General features: G+C 37.1%; 1 protein-coding gene across 3 annotated transcripts in view; it reads right to left on the bottom strand.

Annotated features, from left to right (window-relative positions):
• The window catches only part of LOC113228693 (myotubularin-related protein 8), a 109904-nt gene that overhangs the window by 5992 nt on the left and 76271 nt on the right, over positions 1–27641 (bottom strand). For 2 of the 3 annotated variants that reach the window (XM_026462046.1, XM_026462044.1), the window contains exons 2-12: positions 21547–21663; positions 11918–12080; positions 11487–11644; positions 11137–11309; positions 10918–11005; positions 9146–9278; positions 6360–6435; positions 5177–5333; positions 4495–4647; positions 2352–2449; positions 1009–1137 (exon numbers count right to left, since the gene is read on the bottom strand). In XM_026462046.1, coding sequence (XP_026317831.1) covers positions 1009–1137; positions 2352–2449; positions 4495–4647; positions 5177–5333; positions 6360–6435; positions 9146–9278; positions 10918–11005; positions 11137–11309; positions 11487–11644; positions 11918–12080; positions 21547–21663 — 1445 coding nt within the window. The remainder of the gene's footprint in view (positions 1–1008; positions 1138–2351; positions 2450–4494; positions 4648–5176; positions 5334–6359; positions 6436–9145; positions 9279–10917; positions 11006–11136; positions 11310–11486; positions 11645–11917; positions 12081–21546; positions 21664–27641) is intronic. The other variant, XM_026462047.1, reaches the window with a different exon arrangement.

The following is a 27641-nucleotide window of genomic DNA, read 5'->3' as shown; positions in this document are numbered from 1 at the left end:
AAATGTATCTGCAATTGTTATGGACAGGCGTGTAGTTTACCATCAGGCGCACGAGTTGTTAGTGCCATCACTAGATATTATAATAAAAAAAGGCCTCGCCTGAGAAGAGACTCGTGCCCAACAGAGTACACACTATATACACTCTATACAGACATATATACACTCATAGCTCCGCACTAGGCAAACCCTTTATCGCAGGCGCTATGGACATACACATAGACAACCACAAATTACACCCAAACTCAAGAGAGAAATACATGTAAACGATACAAATATTCCCGGCCCGGGAATCGAACCCGGGACCTACGCGTGGCAAAACAGCATGGTAACCGTTCGGCCACAGAGGCAATTAATGAATTTTTTTTTTTTCAAAAACGTATAATTTTGTTGGTCACGTCGCATAACACATCGAGTATATAACCAGAAACAGACGAAATACTGGCAACTCGTCAGGCAAATGGGCCTTATATCACTTCTAAAATTTGAACTCGTCCATTATAGCAAAGCTCAAGTTAAACTGGTTGATATGAAGTGAAACAATTGACGACATCCGCCAATTGTTTCGAATTCGGGCTGGCCAATCGGAGCGCTGTTGTCACCGTAATGATTTGGCAGAATAGTGTTCAAACAAATTAAATGACATTTCGTCTTTATTCCTGGTTATATACTCGACGGCTTAACATCAGTGAGATTCAACGTGTTCACATTTTTCATCAACTTGTTATTGAATATCGTCAGAAAAATCTTGTAGAAATTATCCCGTGTGCAGCACGACATAACTGTTACGTAAACTGTTACTCCTCCCACACCGCGCAGCTACCTCAGGAACCGACTTAGTTTAGCGGTAGGCTTGTAGAAGTAATACCTCTCCCGAACAGTGAAGAAAAACTTCGTAACGTATGGTACACTCGTTAGACGAGACCTGTGCCCGGCAGTGGGACGTATAACGAGTTAAGTATGATGGCGATGATGCCCAGTAATGACGTAAATGATGTGGTTAAATCTTACCGTATACTTTGAGCACTGAGATCGGGTTTGATGACGTCGAGATACGCCTTTGGGTTGTATAGAGGATTTTTGTATTCGTTCAAGTGATTCGCCATGTAGCCCCACAGCGAAAACGTACGTTCCGATAATCTAAAAAAAAATCGATAATCTCTCATTCCACTCTTCCGCTGCACAAAAATTAATAAATAATAGAAGCACAACTACAGTCACACACAGCACCACCAAAAATATACATACTTATTCCCATATAAATTTATTCCCTGAATGCTATGACTCGGGTGAATAGACGAGAGTGAATAGGCATTATTTAGGTGTGCATGCTACATCGTCGACCTCATCGTCACTTGCCATCAGGTGCAATGGAGGTTAAATGCGCTTATTTGTCTTATGTAATAATAACAATCAGTACTAATAAAACCGACCTCAAGTCATTCATCCCCTAGTTTGCCACCCTTAGTGGTGGAATATTTTCTTCAAATTAAAATGGGACCACATCTGAGGTACACTCTTTCCAACAATAAAAGTATTGCATCTTATATCATACACACAAAAAAAAAAACATACAATCGGATTGAGAACATTCTCCTTTTTTTGAAGTCCGTTCAAAATACTCAACATGACGCGCATGAAATCAAATACTGTCGTAACTAAAAAAATATGGAATTGCATGAAAATTAAAAAGAGATACTAATTTTTTAAGTTCAATAGTGATCAGGATGGATTCGAACCAACAGTCTCAGGCAATCAGTGGCAGATGTTCTGCCAATTAATTAAGCCACAGAACGAACCAGCCGACCTAACGAATTTTTGCATATGTTTGTTGCAGATTTTTGTTTATGGTTTTTAAGGACTTTTTATACTGCCTTAATACTGAGTGAATTATAGCGAATAATGGGATTATTTTTATTTATACAATTGATTCGTTATCCACTAATAAAGGAGAATATACATTTCGTTGGGGATAGTGAAATTCCGCGTATGTAGTATTGGTAAAAGGCGCGTATATGCACCAAACCAAATTTCACAGGAGAGGGATTGAATGTCAATACTTTGTTATTTCAATTGCTACGCCTGATAACATTAGATTTCTGTAAATCACGCTGATTTGGCTGCCACGACATTTACGCGAATTTGATTTGGCGACTAAATTATCGAAATGGAGACTCAATAATCAAATGCTAGTTATGCATAATTGCACTATCCCCGACGGTTTATTGGTTCCACTTAGTATATATTTTTTTCAAATTCGTGTTTTCTTAATTCCATCATTTTTGAGTTATTACTTCATGTGCTATGTATCACACAAGAAATAATCCTCATAGGCGGTCTCATAACAATAATACCTGAGATCTCTCCGGTCTTTCTCGCAATTGCCAACGAATGTCCCGTACTGGCAGGCGTGGGCGTGGTCGTGCAGCTCCAATAGGAAACGCTCGTTGAACTGGACGAGTAAGTACATTGTGTAAGTAAGGCGGTAAGAAAGTTACTGTATATTTTTGACGACCTCCGTAGTCGAATGGCTTGCACACTTTTTATGGTGTTGCCATCTCTGAGGACCCGGGTTCGATCCCCGGCCGGGTCAATGTAGAAAACTAACTTCTCTATATTGTCTCGGGTCTGGGTGTTTGTGGTACCATCGTTCTTTCCGATTTCCATAACGCAAGTGCTTTAGCTACTTACTTTCGGATCAGAGCAACGTATGTGATGTTATCTAATTTTTTTTTGTTATATAATTATGTTTTACTGCTTTGTGACACGGGAGGAAAGTAGTTTAAATATTGTACATAGAATATTTTGCTTCCAGAACTCATTATTTTATTTTTAAAAGTAAGCGATACTGCATCAAAGATTTTTGAATCGAAACGACCAAATATAAAAAAAACCTGTATTTTTATGGTGTCGACCGATAAAGAATTAACTGATTAATTAAGTACATTTTAATACTAAAGTAAAGGACTTGTAGACCGAATTCCGAACCTTGAGATCCGAGTACTGACGAAAGTCAAGGATACTGGAACTCGGATCATGGAATTATACCTATTTCTGCCGCCAAGCAGTAATGTGAGCATTACTGTGTTCCTTTCGGTTTAGACGTGTAAGGGTTCTGGTGAAATTACAGGCATATACCCTGACGGGCGCAGTTGTAATGCCCATCGGGTCTTTACGATTCAAAGCTCTGAGGTGCACGCCTTGTTAGTCCTGTCACAAAAAAAACTTGACGACGGCGTGAGAAGTCCCCAACCCGCACTACTGGCTGACACTAAGGTATAAGTTTTTCAGAATTTATGTGCAAAATTTAAAAGGAACTTTAATAATGCGTGTGAAATTCCCAATGCACTTTGGGACGGTGTAGCCACCAGATCCAAGTAGAAGATGATGAGGACCTCGACGAGGTCGTAAAATTAAAGACGATTTAAGTTGACTGTAATATATTAGCAATAGGTTACTGGTTTACTGGAGTATTGCCAGTAATCGCTAAACAGTGTGGTTTCTTACAGAAATTCAATTCAAAAGTAAACGGCCTTTTTGACCTTTTTAACTCGTACAAACATTTCGTTAAATTGTGGTAGGGATGAAATAACAAGTATATGGTGTTAGTCTGTGCCAACCCATTTTAAACAAAAAGTAAACAAACCTGTTTGGTTAAAATTCTAATACAATCACTCAATGAATCGAATAAGTAACGCTTTTACGCATATTTCGAAGATTTCGACTTGATATCTCATCACTTTTTCCAACAATATTCATTTGAATAGCATCATAAAATCGTATTTGAAAAATAGTAGTCTAAAAATGAGGTTATTTTTCATCCATACTTCTATCATTTATCATTTATTAATATTTTCTATGATTTATCTATGGTTGCATAGTGCTGTACGAAAAAAAACATTCGGTTCATTCAATTAAAGTTTTTACAATCGATTAGTAACTCGAAAATTTCAATCGTAATCGAACGAGTATCTAAGTGTAAGGATTCGAAAGAGGGTTTAAAATTAAGATTTGGGAAATTTTTAATTTTTTTGCTTTTATAGATTATGTATTTTCATGTAAGGAAAACCGCTAGTATGACTCAATTAAGCAAATCGATTTATTCAATTAATTATTCGATTCGTAGTTGGCATTACAATTGGACATCACTAAACCGTCTATGGTCAGGTCAGTGAGTTGTTTGTTTACTTTTTGTTTAAAACGATGGATTGAAACGAAGTATAGTTGATTGGTTCAAAATAGAACCCCCGGCCTACGTAATGACGGCCCTTGACGACCGTTTAGTTACTGCTTCGAAAGTTTTTAAATTTTATCATAAAAATTCTGTTGCGTTGGCAACAACAGCCCAAGTCCTCTATTGTGAGAGGAGGCCTGTGCCTATCAGTGGGTTTTTAGATGATTTAGCATTATTTCTATTATTAATTTTTTAAATATGGCGAGAATGCAAATCATAGATATGCTGTATAGATGCTAAATATTTTATGATCAAAAGCATACCTGGAAGGCCTCAGGTAGCTGTCTTAGCAGCTGCCAGGTGCAGTCGAGAAGCTGTGTAAAGACGGGCGAGCGTTCGCGGCCGTCGCACGCGATGTGGCCGCATCGAGCCGTGAACTTGTGCCCGAATGTCAGCCAATCCTTTTCTATTAACGCCTGGAATTTTAACAAACATTTTTTGGCAGATAATTGAAATACATCACATATTGTAAATAGCTTTTTAACCATCATCAATAAAATGCTATTTTCTTTCACCGTTAAGATTAATTAATAATTGAAACTTCATATGAATCGAAAAGACACAATCGTGCAATCTTCTGCTGAGATTCGAACTAAAACTTCCTTCATGAAAGGCATATTAAGCTCCTTGTGAAAGAGTTAGTCCAGAGACCTTACTTATTTCTGCCGCCAAGCAGTAATGTGAGCATTCCTGCGTTCCCGTTTTGAAGGTTTAAGGGTGCTGGTGAAATTACAGGCACATGGGATTTGTCAACTTATGTCTCAGGGTGACGGGCGCAGTGGCAGTGCCCCTCAGATCTTTGCGATTTAAAGCTCTGAGTGGCACTGCAACTGTTATGGACAGACGTGTAGCTTACCATCAGGCACGACTTGTTCGTCCCGTCACTAAAAACAATAGCAAAAAACAAGATAAAATTGAAATAAATTACTTCATGAAATTGAATACCTGGTACCCGTTGATGGTGCGGTAGTGAGGGTCGAGGCACAGTGCAGCTATAGAGCAGACCTGCGCTGTACGATCCCACCCGTCGCTGCAGTGCACGCACACACTCACGCCACTCTCTATCGCATTAGCAATCCACACCGATGTCTCGAGGATCGACCTGTAATATAACAATGCATGTGTTTATACGACGCTATAAGACTTTCCTACAGGGTTGAAGTCGAGAGGATTGACCTGTTATAATGTGGACGTCTTTATACAATGTATTTCATTTTTAGTAGCAGTAGAGCTTGTAGTTCGTCCAGGGAAATACTGCCACATTACCTACATGTGTCAGGATTTTAATATTTTTCTATTGCTTTAGATATAATTTCGATACATGAAATGGTATACTGGTACCGTGTTATTTACCGCGTTTACTCAAAAAATTGTGAGTGGGGCGGATCGAGAGATTTTTCAGTTCGGGGAACACGTGTGCTAGACTAGATTTAAACTTGAGTATGACGAACGAACAATAATTGTAGTGAGATATGAAGTTACGTGATCTTACGAAGAACTTCGACGCCTTACTTTCACAAACTCGTATCTTATAAAGAGTAATTATTCTGGAGATGGTAAAACTTTCTATTTCTTCTATATTTCTTAGTACAATTTGGGACTATTCAAGGCTAGAGTGAATAGGCATTTTTTAGGCAAACGCGTCCCATCGTCGGTCACATCGTCGCTTAACATCAGGTGAGATTGTGGCCAAGCGTGTGTCTATTATATATTAAAAAAAAAAAAAAAAGAATAGGTAAAAGCCAGTGTGCGAATATGAAGGAAATGTCATGTGAAATCAGCCTGCAAAATGTGTATATACAATATATGTTTTGCATTTCAGTAAGTTTGTGCTTTAAGATACGAGTTTGAGAAAGTAAGGCGCCGATTTGGAGTTGTTTTCATTACACATGTCAACTTATGCCTCAGAGTCGCAGTGGTCGTGCCCCTCAGATATTTGCAATTTAAAACTCTGAGTAGCGCTGCAACTGCTATGGACAGGTGTGTCGCTTACCACCAGGCGCGACTTATTCATTCCGTCTTGGTATTATCAAAAAAAACATTCAGCTCGAATTTCTCTACGATTTCAGGATTGTCAAAATATTAATTAAATTTCTCGGCAAAAGCAAATTAATTAACATGAACTCACTTGATATGTTTCAGCCAGCCGGAAGATTCTAATCCGCTCAAGAACGACGACATCGTCGGGGTGTTTTGTTCGCACGCTAAAGAAATAAGTAAGTACACAAGTTAAAAATTAATGATGTACATATATTTTAAGAAGTTCTATTTACATAAAGTATAAATAAGCTTATGTATTGTGGATGTCAAGTTCTAAGGTTGTTACACATAGGAAATGAAGTCATTTTTCTAATCTAAATCGCGCGTTATTTGTTTTTTCAATCAAACCTACTTTTCGGGTAGGGGAATCGAGTCAGCCGTGACCCCATGGTCATGGGCATTGTATAGAGCCCGAAACACGGGAGAAAAAAAAACAATGGAAGTGCCATAAGCCTCGATTACTATCGGAGCCAAAACGCATACAAACAAATGATAAACACTATGAAATCTTGATAATGATTGGTCGAAGTTTCTAATTTAAAAAAATGTAACAAATTCTGGACTGTTAATATAATTTAAACTTTACCCTGTTGAAAGTTCAATATGAACGAATAGAAAGTAGTATAGTTTATATTAATGTACTATGCCATTTTTGTTTATTTTAATTAAGAGCGTGATCGTATTGCGTATGTGATTTGGCTACCAACAGGCTAGTGTATTAGTACATATCGACTCATCGGTAGAACAAAAATCTATGTCCAAGACTGCTTGTTCTCAGGACGTAGTACATTTCCTTCGTTCTTCTTCGCTGTGGATGTCAGATCGACCGTTGTTCGATTTTATATTTCCGAAACGAAATAAGATATATAAATTCTCACAACACCTTTACATAGGCCTTAGTTTGAATAATGAAATTATTCTCGTAACGTATTTATTTTCTTTTCGCTACATAATCACATCACACTCTGTTCTTTAGAGGAGCCGATGAATACAATACGCAAGAGCATGGACCAAATAACTTAAGTGAAATGCCAATCGCAATAAAAGACAGCGTGGTCAGGTATTTATACCTATTGGTACACCAGATGTCGCGATGAGTACCAAATAGTTATTTTTGTAACTATTTGTTTCATATTGACAAGCTGCAATTTATCAAAGCTACTCCAATTTCAAGTGATAACAACCAAAACAACTAGATGGCGCTTGTTGCACAGATTTTTATGGAGAGTGCCGGCTATTCTTTTTGTTTAGGATTAGCGCCATCTACCCACATTAGGAAGCGTTAATTATAAATTAGTTTGTAACACACAATGCCATTTATTGACACGCAATTTTTTTTAAAGTTCATAAAATAATTTTAGCTTATGTACAATATTTGAATAATACTTAGAGGAAAAGTAACTGACTTCTTATATTCAACATTAAAGAGGAATTAAGTGAGATCCAGCCATTTACATAATATAAACTACTTCAAGGATGTTGATCAGTGCCATCTAGGTGTAAGATGGAATTTAGAGAATTTTCAGAGCTACGATCTGTAGTAAGGACATTAGCAGTTCTCTTGGGTTATTGGTTCATGGCAACACTAAATAAAATTTTCTCTTTGTTTACCGACTATGGTGCTACTATAGCATTACTATGCTCCAAACAGGGTTCGGCAAACTATGTGCTATATTTAATTAAGATATAAAATTACAAAATACTTTTTATATGTATGTATGTATTTAAGGAAACACAAAATACTTTCATAGCCTACTCGAACCCAACTAACTACAATGAGAAAAGCGTTAAATGCCGAATGTACATTAAAACGTACTAAATATTAAATGATTCGGACCTAAGCAAGTATGCTCTGAGTATTTTGTGGAAAACTTTTCTAGATACCTTAGAAAATTATATAGTATAGTCATTGACTTACAATAATATGGACTTCGGGTCCGCGCTAAAAAGTGTCCGAACTTATAGGGCGTTAAAATCGTATACAGAGTGTCATTCACGCTTTAGTCTTCGTTTGTTCGACTGACAGCGAAGCAAGCAAAATTAGACAGTACTGCGATGACATTACAATTTAAATTCAACGTTTTAGCTTTTTCATATTCCTTTACATGTCACTACGTTTAAATAGGTTGACTTGGGACATTTTTTTCGTGGTTTTTGTGTTAGACCCGTCATACATTTATTTGTTAGTCAATGAGTATAGTGCTAATATATGAATGCCATGCGATAGTAGCAGCAGAGCTCCTTGTGAAAGAATTCGTCCAGAGAAGTACTGCCACCTTACCTATTTCTGCCGCCAAGCAGTAATGTTAGCATTACTGTGTTCCGGTTTGGAAGAGTAAGGGTGTTGGTAAAATTACGGCACATGGGACTTGTCAACTTATGTCTCAGGGTGACGGGTGCAGTGGTAGTGCCCCTCAGATCTTTGCAACTTAAATCTCTGAGTGGCACTGTAACTATTATGGACAGGCGTGTAGCTTACCATCAGGCGCACGACTTGTTCGTCCCGTCACTTGATGTTATAAAAAAAATATATTTTCTTTACTATGTACAGTGGGCCTTAGGTTTCATAATTCGGTTTTTGACCACATCTATTTAAAATACAAATTAGAAAACACAATCAATACCACTAACCGAACACAACGAAAGTATTTGAAATATCAATTACAAAATACATTTTTAGATAGTAATTGAAATACAAATGCAAAATAAATATTTGCGGCTCCAAGGCTATTCGTACTTTAGAGATAACTTGAGTTACGTAATTTTAAGGAGAAAATTGATAGCTTGGTGAAAATACACAATTTCGTCTTTGTGTTCCTGTTAAGCGTACATTAAACATAACAAAACAAAACTTTGTTTAACTGTATTTCTTACTTTCAACAAGTTTCTGCAGACTCTTCCTCATAACGTGAATATTCCCAATTCCCATGAATTGAAATTTAATATTCTCGTAAAACGCTTCGTTTTCGTACCCCTTGCCCGCCGCGCGGTTCACCATTGCGTTAATCTGGAAATTACTTTAATTAGTATAGGATGGCATTTGGAGGATGAAAAGGGAACTTCAAATGGAAAGTTTGGTCTTTGAAAGAGTTCAGAGACCAAACTTTCCATTTGCAGGGTCATAATCGAAACTAAGGGTCGTATTACAGAACTCTACTCAATGCTCAAGTCAGGATTTGAGCAGACTTGAGTATGATTTCAAGCACTGGAAATACGACCCTAATGGCAGGGACTTGAGTATGATTTCGGGTGATTTAAGCCATACTCAAATCCTGACTTGAGCATTGAGTAAAGTTCTGGAATACGACCCTAAGACCGCTCCGTTCGCTTGGCAATGAAGGGAGCATTGCAGATTGTGCAAAGAAGAGAATATACCAGAAATGACCGAGCGGGAAACACTCAAGTACCGCCGGAGCAACGAGCTGAACAAATAAGGAATCAATAAAGACTTAAGTTCACTTCAAGGTTGGCAGTTATCACAGCAATGAATTTTATAAACGAAGACACTGTGTACTTTAAAAATAACAATATAGTGTCATCAGCAGTTATATAAACATATTTCAATACATAAATAATAGCATATCAGTAAACTAAACGATTTTTTTTAGGAAATGAAACTATTTTTCCGGATTTAAATCGCGTATATTTGTTTTTTCAAACAAACCGACGTTTCGGGCCCTTTACAGGTCCCATGGTCACGGTTGACTGAGGTGGTACAGTCTTCAACCAGTTATGTCTAATATTAATGCAAACCACCCTATTTTTTCACTATAGTTACAATAGTTATTAATTAAATACCTTATTTTTAATTTTACAAAGAAAACATTCCAATTTACGCAACATTAAGTTTTACAAATTATTTTATTGAATGAATTTTTATTAAGTTTAATTTATTATTAATTAATAAATTAAACTTAACGGTCAACCGTGACCATGGGACCTGTAAAGGGCCCGAAACGTCGGTTTGTTTGAAAAAACAAATATACGCGATTTAAATCCGGAAAAATAGTTTCATTTCCTATGTGTAACAATCGCGAAAACCTAAGAACTCGATATAAACGATTTTTTATTAACGCTCACAAATGAAGTTGTGAAGGTGTGGATCGGCCATTTTATGAACATCAGCCATTTTGTGAACACGGCCATTTTGTGAACACAGACTATCTTAAGCGATTGAATGAGTAACTAGAAAGTAAATGGGTGTTAGGAAGAGAGAAAACGTATATTTGATTTTATTCTTATTTACACTTTTCACGTTATAAAACCAATGAACTAAATAATTATATAAAAGCACAAAATTTTACATTGGCAATATTCAAACAATTTAATATAGCGCTAAACAGCGCAATTTAGACCCCGCGCAAACGTGTGTGTTGTTTTGGATATTAGCAACCCGCAACTAGAAGCGAATAATCCAATTTCATACAATTGCAGTTGGCGCAACTGGCGATGGTGTTGATTTCATATTCATTGTCAGATACATGTTCGCGCGGCGCCTTAGCTTCCTGTAACGCGATGCAGCGCTTATTTTGCACTAGATTTCACGTTCTTAAACTATGGTTCTTTTTAAGTGACATTTATAGTAATCTAACATTTAGACTACAATTCAAAATACCAATACCAAATTATATTTTTTTCATACTTACTCTAGGCCTTGTGTCGACCACGTACATATATCCACAGTTTGGGTTCGCTTTCCTTATTAGGTCCAACATTTGTTCATCCTCCATACATCTGCAAATAATGCCTCGAATACTACTCACAAATAACTCGGATTATGTCCGCTAGTGGTAGGACAGTGTCTACGTCATGAGAAAACAATAAAATTGGGATATGAAGTGCGATGGAATAGTTTTACATGATACCTGGCAGAAAATCCGCTTAGAGGTTGACTGCATCTTGCAATAGCGGCTTTATTGTGATGCAAGTACGCCAGTGCAGGTAAACGGCCGCGTGATCGGAAACTCGCACTGCCTAATAAAACAGCTGTGGTGGCACGAGCAGGCACGTAGAGTACACTTGGGTATGTGTCGCAGAGCTGGAAATAAATGATAAAAAATGAGCTGGACAATCTTAAACATTAAAGTCTTACCTGGTCCTTACCAGTATAATGATAATCCAGGGCTACCGAGAGCACTAAGCAGAAGGAACTCAGACAAAACTGTTTACTCAGTTGGAACCCGGAACCTCATAAAATTTTGGACATCCATATTACCTCGTAGTCTTTATTCCCAGTGCAATGCACCCAATGTTCGTTGGGGACGTTCATCCTCTGGAACTCCGTCTCAAGGTCGAAGAAGTTCCATCCAGCTGTCTTCGGTAGATCGTCTGGTGTCGACTTGTAGTAGAAACAGTAAAGCTCGTCGATATGAACTGAAATATGGGATAGTTCTGCTAATCATTTGCGGTCTTTGAGAGATCTGTTCCATACAAGCAAGTCCTAAACTTTATGAAGAAGCGAGTCGAGAATTTCATTGATGATACTGCCTTGGTGGAGGCGACGCGGCAGCGAGGTTATGTGTACAAATTAACTCTCTCATTCCCTTTTAATCTACAGTGATCGTGAACGTGAGAATGGGGAGGACGTGGCTTGGGATTTAATTGCTCTCTGCTCAAATCCTATATGGCATTAATTAGGATCATTACCTGGCTGGCTGAGTCTTAGCAGAGTCTGATGCATCTCATGGCAATCTCGCTCGCGGGGAATGACGAAAAATACTGACTGGAATGTTTTTGTGCGTACAAGCAGAGGCGAGCCTGTCGTAGTAATCGGCAACCGCTCTACGGTAGATATATGTGTTAGAAGTATCTGAAAATGGATAAAAAAGTGTGTGAAAATTGGTAAAATTGTATGTTGTAATAATCTCACAAGTATGTGTGTTGAAAAAATTTGTGTTAAAAAAAATATTTTCATGTATATTATGACTATTAGAGATTGGTTTGAGAATAATTAAGATAAATCTGAATCGAAGTAATGTCTTCTTATGAGAAATTAAGTTAAAATTTTTCGAATAACGATTATGATACAAATTGTCAATTTCGGTTTTTAGTGATTCAGTGTACGTCATGTCATTTATGAAGATGTCACAACAGTTGCAACACTACAATTTTATTTGTAAACAATCACTACATCTTAAGGTAGTTTTTAAGGCCATTAGTAAATTCTGATTGTGCATTTTTCAGTCAGGAATTTTTCGATAAATTTACATTTCATTCGTGAACAAATAAAAATTTTATCGATTTAAGAACAAACACAAAATTGGCTCATTACGTGCTAGCTACATGGTCACACTACTACCATACCAAATTTCAATTAATTTAGTGGAATAGTTTCCAAACTAGAGTGGTGTAACTTCTAAACTATTGATTTTCGCTGTACTGCTATTTATTTCAAATGGGTTGTTATAAAGTCCACTAACTAAAAAAATAAATTAGGACCACTGTAAATGGGCCAACTTGTATATACAGTTATTCATACATTCAATTATACTAAAGTCAGGATGGGTAAGTGTAGCTAGGGGGTAAGTGTGGCTGCTCTTTGTATCACGAAAATTTAATTGACAGATAACACTTAAATCTTTTGATTGAAAATCAAAAGATTTAAGTGTTATCTGTTATTGCAATTAAAAGTATTACTGATTGACATTTTCAAATCTAGTTAGCGCTGTTAGGTACTTCCGTAGTTGTCGTCATTTTGAAATCTGTCACTTTGACAATTTGACAATATGAGTCTCAATTCCCATGTGGCGCTTGGCGTTGTGGCGTACACAACTTTGGTGATTTCGACGAGAGAGGGAATTTTGTATATGCAAGACCTTTTTTTAGTTGTTAAACTTAATATTACCATAACTATATCACTTGGATTGTCAAAAATAAGAGTTCTATTTGTATTTAAAAGACATAACCATAAAATTAGGTGATAGGGGAAGTGTACCTATTTTAGTTCAGGTAAGTGTATCTATGTGTCACACTTGCCCCAAGCCAGAGGTGGTAAACATTAATTTATTATTTTAGTAATTACTGATGATTAGGTTAAACATAATTGTAGTTTTGGACAAAATTAGTGATAATTTTTGAGATTAGCGTTTCAAGTAAGAAGAGAACATTCAGAAAGTCTACTGTGACTAAAGTTCGTTTTAACTTTAGTGCACGCAGTATGGTGAACGGAATATATATAACTATTATCGTGTCAGTTGTATTTTTTATTTAAACGGATACTAGGGACTTTTTTAAATCGGAGTAAAAGTGTGTTTTATCTTTTATTATATTTTGTTCTAAGCACCAATAAAGTGGTATTTAATTATTTTTTAAAAGGTTTTCCATCTCTGAAACACAGTCACACAAACACACACCCTTACCTCTTAATCTTTTTATCTTAAATGTTTATAACAACTTACGTAATTAATATAGATGACAAATAATTGTTTATTGTACATGGATAACATAATCTTTGAATTTCACAATAAAAATAGTTATCTATCATGCATTAGCGATGTAGTCACACTTGCCTCGATTCGTCAGGGAAGTGTGTCTAAAGTAAAGCTTTCAGTTTTAGACCTTAATAATAAATTATTAATGTTTAAATCTTATAAAACATATTGTTTCCAGTTAATTATGAACCTTATTAAATATTACCTTAAGAAAAAGTTTAAATTGAAACCTTAAATGGCTTGATTTTAATGTTCAAAATAAACTTCATAAAAAATATGTCACACCCATATATACTATCATATATGACCTTATATACTAGTAATATAGTATAAGGGAGACACCACACTTATCGACGCGGAATCAACTTGAGCCAGACAGAAAAATCTTACTATTTACATTCCTTCTGATATTCCCTAATAAAACATAAGATTCTGTCTGTACATAACGTCGGTGTTGTCTAGAAGTAAGCGACTTATTCTAGGCTTAATATTTTAAAACAGTCCTTAACTGTTTTAAAATATTTACGTCCTGTTTTAAAATTTAATTTTTGTTTTAATGAAGTATTAAAACTTCCTTTTTCCGTTTTCTACAACAGTTTCAAAGTCACCCAGATCTTTAAATCGCAAAGAACCGAGGGGCACTCCCACTGCGCCCGTCACCCTGAGACATAAGTTCACTCAACTCCCACGTGCCTGTAATTTCACCAGTACTCTTAAGCCTTCGTTTACATGGCCTTGTTTTCGATTATAAACGTATAGATAGAGTATTCGCACGACACATTTTCCTGCGTTTAAGACGGATAGCCGCTGTATCTACACAGCAATCGCCGTGAGAAAACGTCTGTGATGGATCCAGGCTTTGTTGCACTTTTATATGGGCATAGAATATGTCAACGGCTTTGCCGCGGAAGAACGTGCAGGACAATGCCGTGTGAACCAAGGCTTACCCTTCAAAACCAGAACGCTGAAATGCTCACATTAGTGCTTGGCGCCAGAAATAGGTAAGGTGGCAGTACTTCCTTGGACGAACTCTTTCACAAGGAACGCTACTGCTACAGTACTCCTGCGAGGTAGTTAACATTTTACTAATAACCCTGTATATTTCACGGCATAATGGTATACCTTATGAACCAAATTCATGACATTCTGCAAAAGTCTGAGGCAAATCTTTTTTATATTGTATAATGTTTCTTGACAATGTCGAAACGTGAGTCGAGATCCTAATGCCCGGTATACATTTGGCCTTTTTGCCCGCGGGCAGTTTTAGCTGTCGACCCGAGAATAAACTACTTTTCTTGTTATGCTTTTAAAGTTTCACACAACAGTTATATGTTTTCCTCTTTCACATAAATCACTGGTACAGCGAACGGAGCGGTATACGGGTTTAAAAAAAACCGTTATTAAAAGTTAGCCTATCTGCTTTCGACGTTTTAGTTACCGCGGTGTCTTCAACGGCAATTGAAACCCATGTAGAATTCCTCGTTAAAACTAATCATATTTTATTTATTTATTTCAGGCTACTTGACCCTTAGAGGTGGAATATTTTTTTTAATTTCAATGAGTTCACAACTAAGATCCCATCTAACAAAAAAAGAATAATCGAAATCGATTCGCAAACACACACACATACACACACAAAAAAATCAAATCAAATTGAGAACCTCGTCACTTTGATTTGAAAAAAAAAGAAAAATGTTTGCTATTTCTTTTTCATATTGGGTTGCTTATACTGTAGGGCACTGGCCAGGTAAATAGCTCTGGTTTGACGGCCCAGTGCTGATAATTCATCCGAAAATATATTCAATAACATAGCTTAGTGTGTGCGCGTTATTATTTCTCTTCGCAATACGTATACGTACACCGAAAAAAATCTGACTAAAACCATCTGAGCTTATCAATTACAAATTGATTCAATCAAGAGTGTGATTGAATCCACTAAGTTCCTCTTGATAAGAGCCAAATTTTAACCGACTTCAAAAAAGGTGGTTCTCAATTCGACTGTATTTTTTACCAACTTCAAAAGTAGGGGGTTCTCAATTCGGCTTTTTAGTGGGTATGTTACGTAATTACTCTTTTATGAACCGATTTTTATGATTCTTTTTTGTAGGAAAGAGGGTACAAACATACATATATAAATATTATTATTCTTTAAATGAACCATAATAAAAAACCGTGGTAGCCAATTGATGGTTAATGTTTGACCTACCGGCCCTCACGCCAAGAGTCGTGGGTTCGACTCCGGGCTTGCACATCTGAGTTTTCGGAATTTACATGCGAAATTTAATTTGAAATTTACCATGAGCTTTTCGATAAAGGAAAACCGAGTGAAGTTCATAATCCCTGCTCTCATTCTGAAAAGATGTTTGTGTCGAGCAGATACTGTATATATATTTATTAAACTGACAGCACTTTTTACCATTTCGGTTACCACATTGGACTGCCATGTAGTGGTGCCAGGTTCGATTCGCGAGCCGGGAGAAATATTTGTACATAGGGCGCACTATAAGTCCCGGGACTGGCCACTTACATAAACGATATTTAAAAAGTAATTACAGCGTTTGAAAATGGAACTCTTTGGCTGTAGAATACAGTTTGTTTAATCTGACTGTCACTTGTTTTTACACTGGCGTTATTAGAAATTGGTTGTCTATATCACCATGGATTTAACTCGTGAAAATTTTCGTAGTATGATTTTCTACAACTTTAAGTGTAATTTAACAGCTCAGCCGAGCTTCACTCGGCTTCAAACTGTTTTTGGCAATGAAGCACCATGCAAGATGACTATTTATAGCTGGTTTGGAGAATTCTAACGCGGTCGTGTGAATCTTAGTGACGAATTTCGTGATGGTCGTCCGTCCACTGCGGTGAACAACAAAAACATCGATGCTGTGCGCCGTATGATCAAAACAGACAGTCATGTGGCATACCATGAGATTCGAGCATATTTAGACATAGACATGAGTCAAATATAATCAATACTACACAAACATTTAGGTGTGAAAAAGCTGTGCTCTCGGTGGATCCTGCATAATTTGACTGAGGCTCAAAAAACGGATCGCGTCACTTGGAGCAATGCCATGTTTACCAGATTCAACGAAGGGGCGTCAAATTTGGTGTGGTTTTGGTGGTTGGTGGTGTTGGGGACATAGTAACAGGTGACGAAACATAAATTTATAGTTACGATCCCAAAACAAAGCAGTAATCGAGAATGTGGGTCTTTCGAGATGAGCCGAAACTAATCAAAGTGGTGCGCGTGCAAAGTACCTCTAAGCGTATGATTGCTTCTTTTTCTAATAAAACTGGTTACGTGGCTACTGTTGCTTTGAAGAATCGTTGTACCGTGAATAGTGATTGGTACACGACCATTTGTTTGCCGGAAGTTATTGACAAACTCCGTAAAAATAGCCGTAAACGCCGTATCATCTTGCACCACGATAATGCCAGTTCTCACACGGCCAGATAGACAAATGAATTTTTGAACGTAAACAACGTTGACATTATGAGCCGCGTACAGTCCCGACCTGGCACCTTGTGACTTTTATTTATTTCCAAAAATTAAGAACTAGTTAACTAGTTACGCGGTCAACGATTTTCATCACTTGATGAGGTTGTCGAAGAGTATAAAAAGTATGTTTCGGAGATTGTCACGGAGGAGTAGCATAAACTACTTCAAAATTGGTTCATTCGTATGAAAAAGTGTATTAACGCTAACGGAAAATATTTTGAGAAACAATAAATTAATTTCTGACCATTTATAGTATTTTTTCTTATTCATTCCGGAAACTTATAGTGCGCCCCACGTATGACCTACATTTATTTCTCTCGTGAGTTTGGGTGTAATTTGTGGTAGTCTATGTGTGTGTCCTTGGTACTCGCGACTCAGGGTTTCCCGACTATGAGTGTGTACGTAATAATAATAATTTTGATAATTAGGGGATTTTATGGAATTTCTTTTTAATAATTATGGGATTTCAGACAGAGGCATTATTCACTCTATGTGTATTACATGAACGTTAGGCAAATAAACTCTACCTATAGAGTACTAAGTTTTCGCGATCGTTACACATTGGAAATGAAACTATTATTTCGGTCCTAAATCGTGTATACTAACTGAGTCAGCTGTGACCATGGGACCTGCAAAGGGCAAAAAACGTTGGTTAGTTTAAAACCTCTTCTTATTTTGGTCTCAGGTAATCGTAGAAAAGAAAGACGATGTGCACCATTAGAATAGACGAAAAGCAATAATCTCAACAAAAATCAAATCCATCCATTGGAAATGAAATCATTTTTTTCGGATCTAAGTCGCTTTATTGGTTTTTTCAAACAAACCAACGTTTCGTTGGTCCCATGGTAACGGCTGACAATGACAATCAACAGTGACCATGTGATCAATCTGTAAAGGTCCTACGGTCACGATTGACTGTGTCAGTCAGATGTGGCAATGGGATTGATCTGTAAAGATCCCATGAATAGTCACGATTGACTGTCAGTTAGCAGTGACCACGGGATCAATCTGTAAAGGTCCCATGGTCACGATTGACTGTGTCTAAATCTATCTACTTATATAGATTAACAGGGAAATAATATCGTGTCATCCATAACATTTACGCAGACCATCATGATAACAACGTAGCGTTCATAAAGAGCAGGCAATCTACCCTCCATTTAATATTTATAACTGCCACCCGAAACATACGACGCGGTCCATATTTTAAGTCCTTTTGACCCTTTGTGTCAGACGGAGTGTAAATGCCTAAAACGGCTAATATACACTTCCTCGACCTATTACAAAGGATTATACGTAGGTACATACGGAACGACATGACGTCATTCGCGATTACCTACATTAATTATGGACCCACAGGGAACCGTGAATACCGAAGTCACGAGTTTTGTTTTTAGAAAGTATGTGAAAGAAGCAGTTGTAAAAGGCTGAAAAGATACCGTGAATTTTTCGAAATATCTGAAATTCACTGCTGTTTCAGTATTTTCAGCCGACGAAAATTGATTGACTAATGATTCTCCAGCGAGGCGGGGAGGAGTGTACGCGTTGTTGAAGTATTGGAGGCTCCACTTAAAAGATGCATGATTTTTTTGTTTGACACTTCATTGTTATACCTTAAAAAATTAAAATTACGTCGTTTTCAATTATTTTTCTTCATTTTCATGAAGAAAAACAATCTGAGGCCTTGATTGTCACGTTTATGAATTCGGAATTATAGTCTAATGTCAACGCGCTTTTACGAAATAAACATCCCGTCTTTTAATCAAAGTGTACACACCCAAACTCACGAGAGAAATAAAAATATCGATCATACAAAGATTTCTCCCTATTTCGGTCTGGGCCATTGTTGTTTATTTTTTCTTTAGAGCAAACAATCAAATGAGCGACAGAAATGTGTATAGTCGTTTTCTAAATACAAAATGTTTCTGGATATTATATCATATTCGATCACTCAATGAAAAATAAGCTCCTTTTTTGGCCAAATGTTCATCGGTAAATGAGAACGATGGTAGCGTACTAAGCAATATTTTATGTAATACTAAGTGACGGGACAACCAAATCGTGTACCTGATGATAAGCCACACGCCTATCCATAACAGTTGCAGGGCCGCTCAGATATTTAATTCGCGAAGATTTTAGGGGCACTGCCACTGCGCCCGTCACTCTGAGACATAAGTTGACAAGTCCCATGTGCCTGTAATTTTACCCTTCCCAACGCAGTAATGCTCACATTCGCTGCTGTTAATAAAATAAAGCGACGTAGATACACAACTTCGCGAAAAAAAAGCGACGAAGATAGAGAGCTTCCTTAGCTGCATCAGTGAGCGCCATGCGCTCTGCTTCCCTCAAAGACAATGCCACCGTGGGTTGCTTCGACGGAAGCAGAGTACATGACGCTCACTGATGCAGTTAAGGAAGCTCTCTATCTACGTCGTTTTATTTTATTAACAGCAGACACAGTATTAATTGGAATATTTCCTATACCGCCGCAATCAATTTTGGTACCAAACTACTCTAAGTTCGACGTAATATGCCTAGTGGCTCCTGAATCTATAGTCCAGTAATTGTCACTGACATCTACTTTTGTACCAAGAGCTACTAATGAAGGCGATTCTTTCGCCTTTTTCTTGTTCTTCTGCAACGGACAATCTGGTCGCTTATGACCAGGTTCCTTGCAGTCATAACAAACAATAGGCTTCTTAGGTCTTCTGGATTTAATATTTCTAGAACGCAGAGCAGAATCATTTTTGATCGAATCTACGCTTTTCGATAATTCGTTTAGAAGCTTAGTCTTTATTAGAGCTGCAGTAACGTTCTGATTGGTATTTTCTAGGGCCATAATCAACGGATCAAACCAGGATGTAAGTCCTCCGAGTAAAACAGCCGCTACAGATGTATCTTCTATGGTTTTCCCTATACCAGATAGATCATGTACAGTCAACATCACTGCATTTATATACGTCTCTATATCAGGGAAATCACTGAGGCCAAGCCTAAACGCTCTTCTTTCTAAATAAAAGCGACGACCCATACTTTTGTCCTCGAATGCATTTTGTAAAGCAGTCCAGGCTTTCGACGCTATTTTTGTGAGGCACATTACCGTCAAGGCCCTTTTATCGTTTTTCGACATAACTTCAGCAGAAATATTATGGCCAACGGGATACTCTTCTATAGCTTCCCATAAATCCTTATGCATCAAATAATTACGCATTTTGAATTTCCAGAAAACATGTCCATCTCTATTATTTAGATAAAAGCAGGGCAGAGAGGAAGAACTAGAGCCTCCTACCTTATACGTATCTCCACGTGAATTAGCCATCGTATATATCCTCGTATGTCGTATGAACTTGGAAGTGGGAATTACAAAAAAAATTACTTAGAAAAAAAAAATTCGCTTTAAAAATTCACATAAAACAATTATTCCACACTACTAATATTTTTCTCCATAACGAAAGTTCGTGCTGATAACGTTTTTCCAATTTTCTCCTCGAAAACACCACAATAACTTTTGTTGAACAAAATTCATCACAAACATGACTTCAAAGCTAGTATTATGAATAGCCTAATCGAATTTCAGGGAATACTGTTGAAATAACAGACAGAAGTGCAAATCCGAAAAAAGCATTCGACACTGGAAAGATAAAACGTCTAACGTGCATTTGGAAAATATTACAGCAGAGCGATTTAAAGCAATTTTTTAAAGGAAAAAAATATCCTGTTTATAATGGAAAACTAGAGAGTTTCGGCATTTCCATATAACAAATAAAATTAGAGTTGTGATTTATATTTTCCTTAAAAAAATGCTTTAAATAGCTCTTCTGTAATATTTTTCAAATGCACGTTACACGATTTACCTGTCCAGCGTTGATACGTTTTTGTTTGTTGATATTTATTCTACATCGAATTTGGCTAAAGTATAGAGGCGAATATTCCATTTTCATACAAATTGCAGTTGCGGTTACCGGCGACAGTGTCCGACTGCTGCAACCGGCAACTGTGTTGACTTCATATCAAATTGTAAGAAAATAGAATATTCGCTTCTAGATGCCGGTTGTCTGTGTCCAACACAAGATACACGTTTGCACGGCGCCTAAATCGCTAGTGCCACGATGCAATAGCGCGTTTGTATCGCTGCTAAATTTCGTCGTGTCTAATATAACCAATACGACTAGACATAAGAAACGTTAATAAATAATTTACTACTACTTATTAACTGAAATAAATTATGTAACAAACATGGCATAATAAAGTGTGTTCTGTGCTATTACTGGATCCATCATCCACTCTGGTGGATTAATGTCGTCTCAGTGAGATAAAATAGAAATTATTTTGTTATTTACCCATGTCTCCTTCCTCATCTCGTGGTCGACGAATATGAGATGCGTGGTGGCGAAGAACAGCGTCCCCTTGGACGGGTTCCGGAGGTTGTATTTGTCCAACATCTGGACATTGTCCAACTGTAACAATCGAAATAAACCTTCATATTGCTTAATTTTTGGAGAGTCGGACGGTATGGTATTCTTGATTTTATGATAGCAAGCGACACAGGACGAACAAATCGTGCACATGTGGGTAAGCGACACGTCTATCCATCACAGGAGCAGTCCCGTATCTTTCGACATGTGTTTTGGTTATAGTGACCCTCCTTATGTTGATGAAGTTGTTCTTGGATATGCGGGAAGGGCACTACAACCTGTACAAGCAGCAGGGACCGAGTTTAGGTCCTGACCATTTTCTATTTCTATTTCAAGCAGTAATGTGAGCATTGGGCGCGATGGGACAGCCCATCAGATCTTTGCCATTTAAAGCTCTGAGTGGCACAACTTTTATGGACAGGCGTGTAGCTTACAATCAGGCGCACTATAGTTCGTCCCGTCACTTGATATAATAAAAAAAAACTTAATGATAATAGACGGATTTCACATTTTTCTTCCTCATAAAAAAAGTGCGCATTTGACCTTCATCTCACCTGATGAAAAGTAACAATGTAACGATGAGTTCGCCGATGGAGCATGCATACCTATATAACACCTATTCGCACTCGCCTTGAAAAAACCCAAGCTGGCGTTCAGGGAACTAGAGGCACAGAATTTATTTTCACAATTTTGCGGATACCGTTGTAATCCTTTTTTATGAAGATAATGTTATGGTTAGCGGAAAAGTCTTGCGTTCTCACAATTTCCATATATGTCACACCTCCGGTAAAACATAGACTTAACTGCAAAAAATAGTGACCCAAACCATTTTTGAAACGCAATTTATACGGAAGAACAGGGACGCATTATGCATTCCCTCATTTTTCTATAGAGGGCGTAATGCGTATTGAAGTAGCTGTAAAATGTGCTCAGTAGCCCAAAATACAAAACTTTTAATACATTTTCTGCAAATTTTACAAATGTAACTTAAGTCACTGTTTCACCAGAGGAGGTGCGCTTGTCTTGTTGATGCTCGTTCGTCCCATCCGTACCATACAAATTTCCAACTCTTTTCCTTCCCACAAGGGTTCAGAACGGACTCCTTGCCCAGTTCCCACATTCAACCTAGCCCGTCGATTGATTCCTTCAAGAAAATGTTGATAGCATACTTTCTTGCTGAACTCTCTTTGTAATCATCGTATTGTTTATGTTTTATACAGGGTTGTTTGTAAAATACTAACAACCTCATAGGACTATATTACTAACATCATAAACAACAACTTTTGTTCCATGATTTTTAGCAATTCGTCAAATTTCGTCGCGGGCGCGGAGGACGTTTGCACGTTTGAACTTAACTTACTACCAAATACAGACCTAATAAGTGTCAGATAAAACAACAAAAATTGAAAATTTTATTTTTGGTAAACTTATTATGTTTTGTAAAAAGTCATGGAACAAAAGTTCTTGTTTATTATGTTAGGTTGTTAATATTTTAAAAATAACCCTGTATAAGTGCCAGATGAGCCAAAAAACCACACTAATTACCTGGTCTCAAACTAACGAATTCACTCTGGGACACTCCCTGAACACCCAGACGAGGACCAATTTAGAAAAGTTCACTTCGAGATTTGGTCCTAGTGGAAATCGCACTCGGGACTTCCTCTACCAGCGTCCACAGTATACAAAACCGTTAGGCCACCGAGCTCGTCAATATAATTATATTTTATATATTAGTATATGTGTGTGTATGTTAATGTCAAATCCTGGCTTAAGAGTAAAACTTATGTACATGAAACAGAGGGCTTGTTTGAAGTTGTTTCATAATTATTTTTATATAGGTAACCATTAATTTATAACTACTGATTCTTTTATTGTTAAGATTATGTAATTTAGGTTCCTTTCTTATTCTTTATTTTAACACTACCATAGCTATATTTACATTTGTTTTCCGTGTATTGTAATATATTAAGTTATATTGAAATAAATTTATCTTATTTATCATACCTTATTTTGGTAGGTCAATGTATCTTGTATATTTTGTGTATGTAATACCTATGTAATTACTAGTGTTTTTTATTTATCTGCTACTTCATTACTTCTCCATCTTTCTCTCTTACAAGCTGTTGTCCGCTTATGACCTTTGTTCGCAATGCTGGAAAAGAACTATTTTAGAGATAAGTCCATCTTTGCCATTTTTTTATAAGATACTAAGTGACCGGACGAACAAGTCGTGCACCTGGTAATAAGCGACACGCCTATCCTTTGTCGCAGTACCACTCAGGGCTTTGAATCGCAAAGATCTGAGCAGCACTGCCACTGCGCCAGGCGTCCCGAGACGTAAGTTGCCAAACTCCATGTCACCAGTACCGTTCAAAAGCGGAACGCAGTAATGCTCTATTGCTTGGCGGCAGAAATAGGTAAGATGGCAGTACTTCCCTGGACAAACTCTTCCACAAGAATCTCTACTGCATAAAACTTAAAGCTCACCTTTTGTGTGAATAATATTTGTTAGGTGCAATAAAGACTATATCTTGCAAGATTTCAAACTGACTTGCGAAACGTATTTACCAGGCAAATAATTTGTGGCGTAATTTTCCGAATCAACAATATTTGCAATACATTAACCAAGGGTTGCCACAGAGGCGTAGCTGGTGAGTCCTAAGTAAATATTTGAAGTATCTGTGAGACCTCATTATTTCCGTTTCCACAATTTCCCTACCGAGAAGTTGTAGAATTTATAATTAAAAATAGCCCTTGGGTTTCACATGAATTACATGTAAAAAAATAGTCGTTTATGTGACTGTTACACAATGAAAGACATTAAAACACGATGTTTTAATGCCTAATTACAGTTGCATACACTGCTTTATCCACACACGTATTATAAGCTCTCTGTGATGTGCTCAGGAATCGCATGTTACGACTGGCGAAATGGCGGCAAATAAAAACTTTTCTCACGCATGTCACACTACCCTAGTTTTTATTTTTAATTCAAAGACAAACTAGAATCGGCCCCAACTGTCATATCGTTCGATATCAAGTAACGTATGAAATTGTCAAAATTGTTTGCTATTGACATATTGACATTTCATTTCGAATAAAACTTCATCTCGACTGATATTAGAATTGAGGTCCAACCAAATTGTTTTGTTTTTCAGAGATGTTAGAACTTTGAAGGTAATAATAATATCGAATTCGATGTTATTAAGAAGCAATAATAACATATCCACAGAAAATAAAAATTCATAGAAAAAAAAAATATATTTAAATATATATTTTCTATAATACCAAAGCGACTGGACACACAAGTCGTGCGCTTAGTGGCAAGCGACACGCCTGTCCATAACAGTTGCAGTGCCACTCAGCTTTAAATCGCAAAGATTTTAGGGGCACTGCCACTGCGCCCGTCACCCTAAGACATAAGTTGACAAGTCCCATGTGCCTGCAATTTCACCATTTTATTTTTGTACAAAAGTAAAATCTGATAAATTTAAGTAATGGAACAAAAGTTGTTACAGAGTTGCGAGGTATAGGGTTTGCGAATTTTCGCACAGTGATATATTGGAGTATCGCCTAGCAATGGTTTTAGCCATATTCCCACGAAAGCATTCAATCATGCCATTTCGTTATGTAACAATGGAAAACTTCTACGACCAAAATAAGTTAAAGATATTTACTTGGTACTCGGTAGTGTAACGGGCTGGTGTCAGCAATTCGACTTCAAGGCGCCTATTTTGATATTTATCTTAGGAAAATATTGCGATGTTTTTACTCCTACGATAGTCAACAGGTTTTGTGAAAATACTCCACTAATGTGTTATTATTACTGAGACAAAGATCCAACAAAGAAAAATTCCTTCTATTTGACTGGACTCGAACCAGCGTCTGTTGCCACATCGGGGCCACTACTGACCTTACAAACCGAGCTGTATCAAGTCAGCAAATTTTGCGAATTTCTCTAAAGGGTTTTGTGTTAGCGCCACCTGTGAGAAACTTATGAAACAACTCAGATCGAAAGATTTTTTTCTTCGTGTTGTTCAATATGTATCTATAAATACTTTACAACGGAACTAAAGTACCACCGCTGGTAATGGTGAAACCATATTATATCCCTTGGTGAATAAAGCTCAATCGCTAATGAAAATATCTGCACAAACTTATTCTACAAAGAGATTTTGCATAAATATAGAATAAACAACGTTCGAAAGTTTAGGGTACCTATACAATTGTAGGAGTTTGTCCCGACACGGTCAGTGGTTCTAATTTTCTGTACCGGATTATAAAAGTTGGCGAGAGGTTCGCTAGTTGGGGGTTTACTCTAATACGGTCAGAACTTTTATTTTATTTGCTATTGCTGTAGTGTACTTGATGTTTGCTTGCATACGTGTGTGCGTGCGTGCGTTCGTTCGATCGTGCGTGAGCACGTGATATGTGTTTGACGTTAATTGAAAAGCAATCACAGATGAAAATATCTCGAAAATCAGGAAATTTAATTATCACCTGTATATTAATTCATATGATACGGAAAAGTTCTTTGAACCTGACGGTTTGATTTTAGGTTTTAACCCTTTTGACAGATTTCATCATCACCATCGACTCATTTATATGGCCTGATGGACTAGGGCCTCCTCTAAGGAGAGGGTTTAGGTCATAGTCCGCCATACTGGTCCAATACCTGTTAGGGACTTCACACGTTTTTAAAGGGTTGTGAACCATCTTCGACATGCAGGTTTCGTCAAGACGTTTTCCTTCATCGTTCGTGAGAGGAATTGCTACTAAACATTCATAAATTTCAAGTCAAGAGGTGAACCTCTGCATGCATCCCGTCACAGGGATTCGAACCGTAGGCCTTTCAACTGCGAATAAACCGTTCTCCCAATGGTATTAATAACAATAGTAATAATAAATACAATAATAGTTCTCCTTTTAAAAGAGTTCGTCCAGGGTACTAATGCCAAACGGAAATGTGAGTAAACTGCATTTCGATTTTGAAGGGTAAGGGTGCTGGTGAAATTACAGGCACATGGGACTTGTCAATTTATGTCTCAGGGTGACCGGCGCAGTGGCAGTGCCTTTGTAGTTTAAATCACTGAAGGGCACTGCAACTGACATTGTCAGGCGTGTCGCTTGCCACCAGGTGCATGATTTGCTCGTGTCAAGTGACGGGTACTTGGTATCATAAAAAAAGATCTAAACCCGATGTTAAAAAACTATATCAAAGTCTGAACGCTTATATCTTTTTATCAAGGAGATTGATACCCGTTGTAACATTTCACTTGGTTTACACAGAATAATAGAACTGAGATAAATGGATAAACGGTGAAAAGAGCGAACAAAACAAATTCAAAAGCTTAGAGATCCACTGAGATTTAAAAGGAAAAGATCACTGAGATCATTTTGCTTCCAAAAACGAGACTTTGTTCAGAAATTTTATTAAGTTTGTAAGAGAAATTTCCCACTGTTTACTTACTTTTCTTATAACTTCTAGTTAGATTTTTGAGAAAACGTTAATAATTAATTGATGGCTTTACGTTTGTTAAAGTTCACGAGCTTATCAGTAGTCGTATTGACATAAGTAATTGGTCGTGGGTGGCATATAAGCGTATATATTCGTTTGATTGTTTAAATCACAGAGTAAGCTGGACAAGAGTAGTCAGTAGAGACAGTGACACAAAAGAAACGTCAAGGACGATGACGGTAGAGTATGGTGAATAAATAATCCCACGCGACAAAATAAATACCCCGGATAATATTCTATTAATTATGACACCAACCGGTTACATTTTACTCCTGAACGCCCTTATGGCTGGCTTAGGTGGCTCCAGCCAATTCAACAACGGTATGAGGACACTTCAACGTGCAAATGTTAATAAAGTGTAATATCAACACATCAGAAATTTGTGTCAATTTAAATTTTTAACGATGTTTTAGTTATCAGTATATATTCCTTATGTATATATTCCTCATGAATAAAATTTAAAAAACCAAGATAGTTCAACTTGATGCCGTTGAAACAAGTA

This window comes from Hyposmocoma kahamanoa, unplaced genomic scaffold (genome assembly GCF_003589595.1).
Source record: "Hyposmocoma kahamanoa isolate Upper Pololo Valley unplaced genomic scaffold, ASM358959v1 237, whole genome shotgun sequence".
In the NCBI taxonomy this organism is placed as follows: Eukaryota; Metazoa; Arthropoda; class Insecta; order Lepidoptera; family Cosmopterigidae; genus Hyposmocoma; species Hyposmocoma kahamanoa.
The sequence above is the reverse complement of the archived record's forward strand: the minus strand, read 5'-3'. Positions and strand labels throughout refer to the sequence as shown.